General features: G+C 34.1%; 1 protein-coding gene across 1 annotated transcript; it reads left to right on the forward strand.

Moving 5' to 3' along the window:
• Nucleotides 1-2,257: 2,257 nt before the first annotated feature.
• Nucleotides 2,258-3,193, forward strand: LOC121135876 (olfactory receptor 7G3-like). Its single transcript, XM_040735257.1, has one exon. The coding sequence runs from the start codon at nt 2,258-2,260 to the stop codon at nt 3,191-3,193; it is 936 nt and encodes a 311-aa protein (XP_040591191.1).
• The last annotated feature ends 274 nt before the right edge of the window (nt 3,194-3,467 follow it).

Consider the following 3,467-nt stretch of genomic DNA (forward strand, 5'->3'; position numbering starts at 1 on the left):
GGTACCATAAATGAGCTTGCCCTATAGTCAGATTGAGGACTACCCCGTTTTTTTATTTTTTAAAATTATATTTGCAGTTCTTCCTTGAAATTTTTCTTGAGCATATCTAACCCCATTCTACCATTTAATCTCTCCTAGAACTTCTACAAACATCTTTCCCACCTCCATGGTTTAGAGGTTTTTTTATTTTAATTTTTTTTGTTTTTTAAAGAGAGGGTTTCCTGTATTATTTTGGAGGATGTCCTGGAACTCGTTCTATAGACCTGGCTGGTCTTGAGCTCACAGAGATTAACCTGTTTCTGCCTCCCAACAGAGGGTTTTTTACATTTATTTTTTTCCAGAAAAATCAATGATCATCTTACAAAAATGGAATACATTTTCAAATTATTTTCCTGTGAGAGAACTCTTAGCAATGTAATATCAGTTCAGTAGAAAGTTATTCTCTATCACATTGCTTGTGTAAGTTCGAACTCAAGGAAAAGTTGTGGGTTTTCATATGCAAAGAAATCTTGTAGCAATTTATTGACAAGATCACCAAATAGATATGTATCCATGGATTCCTAAATCCATGGGGATTTCTAATTATCTATGTTTCTTTACAAACTTCATTTGAACCAGATAAGTTGGGTGACTTAGCATGCTAGCTACCTTGTCAAGACTGGAGTTTATCAGCTTTATGATAATTCTTTCAGAAACAAAAGTAATCTAGACTTAGTTCTAGAAGAATCTTAGAACCAGTTTTGAGAAGATCCAAACGAATGTAATAATAGACAATACACTAAAGAACAATAATTCTGCCACAGAAATCTTTACTCCTGAAAGAGGAAGCAGGCACATTTGGCTCAAATCAAAGACTATGTCACATCCTTTTAAATTGCCTGATATACAAATTTTTGTTTAAAATATTTATTTGAAATTTTAAATTGTGGTGTGTGTGTGTGTGTAAATGCAAGTACCCAGAGAGATCAGCAATGTTGGATACACTGGAGCTGGAGCTACAAACTTGGAATTTGGGTAGTAAACTCAAATCCTTTGGAAAACAGCAAGTGCTGTTTACTCCTGATCCCACTTGTCTAATATTATTTACTTGTAACTACTATAAATAACATGTCAATGCTTCCTCTCTGATTTGCTGTCCATTAAGTACCAATACTTGAAATTGTACAGTTAGATAATAAAATTGTCAAACTCATTTACTAAAATTCAATTAAGAGGCTGGGCATGTATCTGAAATTAGACCACTTGGGAGATTAGGCAGGATTGATTGCTGCTTAAAGTTACAATTTGAGCTGATTTGCATACTTAGAGTCAGTATGAAGAAAACAAATTTGTGCAATTCCAGTTTCCTGAACAAGAATTTTGAATTCCTCTAAACAAAAGAATGATGAATGTACTAGGTGAGTATTCTAATTTCTGAGTTAGTTCATTTAATTAATACATATACTTTGATATCTATACAATGAACTCATATCCAAATCAATATTTCTAATCATAAGTAGTTTTGGTTAATATGTGTCAGAATAAGTTTTCAGGCTAGATGAAATGATATACACTCTTATTCTCAGGGCCCTAAAGACAGAGAAACAGATGGAACAAGAGTTCAAGGAAACATAAAAATATTATTCCAAACTTAAATTCAGTCAGAGGATGTACACAATCGGAGGTTGCAGGACAATAGCTTGTCTATAAAATGCATCAAAGAGAACATGATGCTAGGTGTCTTTAATCCGGGCACTAAAGAGGAAAATGGTAGTGGATCTCTTTGGGTCAATGACATCCCAGTCTACATAATGATTTCTAGGTCAACCAAGTTCTACATAGTGAGATCTTGTAATAAAAATACTAAAAAAGAATTTATACATTTAAAAGTAGTTACATTTCAATTGTTTCATTTTAATGTTTTTGACAAAACAGAACAATAAATGTATTAGCTGCTGGATGTGATAATTTTTGGTTTGACAATTTAATCAGTAGAAACATTTTCATCATAAAGAATCTATATATAGATAAAGATATATGTAAAGTACACAATATTCTTCTTTGAGATAAGTAAAGCTAGTATGTGACAATTAGAATTTTTAAAAGAGAAAAATTGAAAAAGTGGTAAGGATTGAAAGAAATATAAAATAAGGAAAAGGATGAAGAAAGAGAACCATGAAAAAAGCAATTTTTCAACGATTTGATTTATAATATTGATCAAAAAGAAGTCCCTCTTTACAGTATGCCCCTAATGTTTTCTATCAGCCATACCAACATCATGACAACAGGAAACTTTTCAGAATCTACAGAATTCCATCTCTTGGGACTCTCAGATAACCAAGACCTACAGCCTGTCTTATTTGGAGTGTTCCTATCCATGTATCTGATTACAATTCTTGGGAACCTTCTCATTATACTGGCTACAGTTTATGACTCCAGTCTCCACACCCCTATGTACTTCTTCATCTTCAACCTGTCCTTCATTGACATCTGTTTCACCACGACCACCATCCCCAAAATGCTGGTGAACATAAAGGCCCAGGTAAGCTCCATCAGTTACACAGGCTGCCTTATCCAAATCTGTTTTGTTCTTACTTTTGCTGGATTGGAAAATGGAATTCTGGTAATGATGGCCTATGATAGGTTTGTGGCTATTTGTCATCCACTGAGGTACACTGTTATCATGAACCCCAAAGTCTGTGTAATTCTGGTTCTTTTGTCCTTGTTGATAAGTATCCTAGATGCTTTGCTGCACACAGTGATGGCACTGCGCCTTTCATTCTGCACAAAGGTAGAAATTCCCCACTTTTTCTGTGAACTGGCTCATATTCTAAAGCTCGCATGTTCTAATATTTTCATCAATAACATTCTGGTGTATTTGGTGACAAGCCTGTTGGGTGTTCTTCCACTATCTGGCATAATTTTCTCTTATACTAGAATTATCTCCTCTGTTTTAAAATTCCCTTCAGCTGTTGGAAAATACAAAACTTTATCCATATGTGCATCACACTTAATAGTGGTTTCCTTGTTCTATGGGACAGGATTTGGTGTGTATATGAGTTCGGCTGGGTCTCACAACTCTAGGAAGAGTGCAATAGCCTCAGTGATGTACACAGTGGTCACTCCCATGATGAATCCCTTTATATACAGCTTGAGGAATAAAGACATGGTTGGGGCTTTCAGGAAACTCATCTCTAGACTAACTTCCCTTTGATGTGCTAAAGTATCAATAATAAGGAGCTTCAGTACATGGAACCATATGTCTAATGGTTGAACATGAAAACTGTGGATTAGACAAATTGGACGAACTGAATGCATATTCTATTTGTTTCATATTGTAACTATGTATCCCCTGAAAATTTATTTAAGCTATGCAGCTATCTAGTAATCTCTAAAGTAAATATTAAATTAGTCCTTATCTTGCAGTAGTACAATGATGCATTTATTACTGGTAAAATAGATATAATATAAATGTATGTATATATATA

Source organism: Mesocricetus auratus, unplaced genomic scaffold (genome assembly GCF_017639785.1).
Source record: "Mesocricetus auratus isolate SY011 unplaced genomic scaffold, BCM_Maur_2.0 Super-Scaffold_100044, whole genome shotgun sequence".
NCBI classification, from domain to species: Eukaryota; Metazoa; Chordata; class Mammalia; order Rodentia; family Cricetidae; genus Mesocricetus; species Mesocricetus auratus.

Coding starts and splice junctions, on each gene's coding strand:
- LOC121135876 (XM_040735257.1), top strand. CDS start 2,258: ATGACAACAGGAAACTTTTCAGAATCTACAGAATTCCATCTCTTGGGA.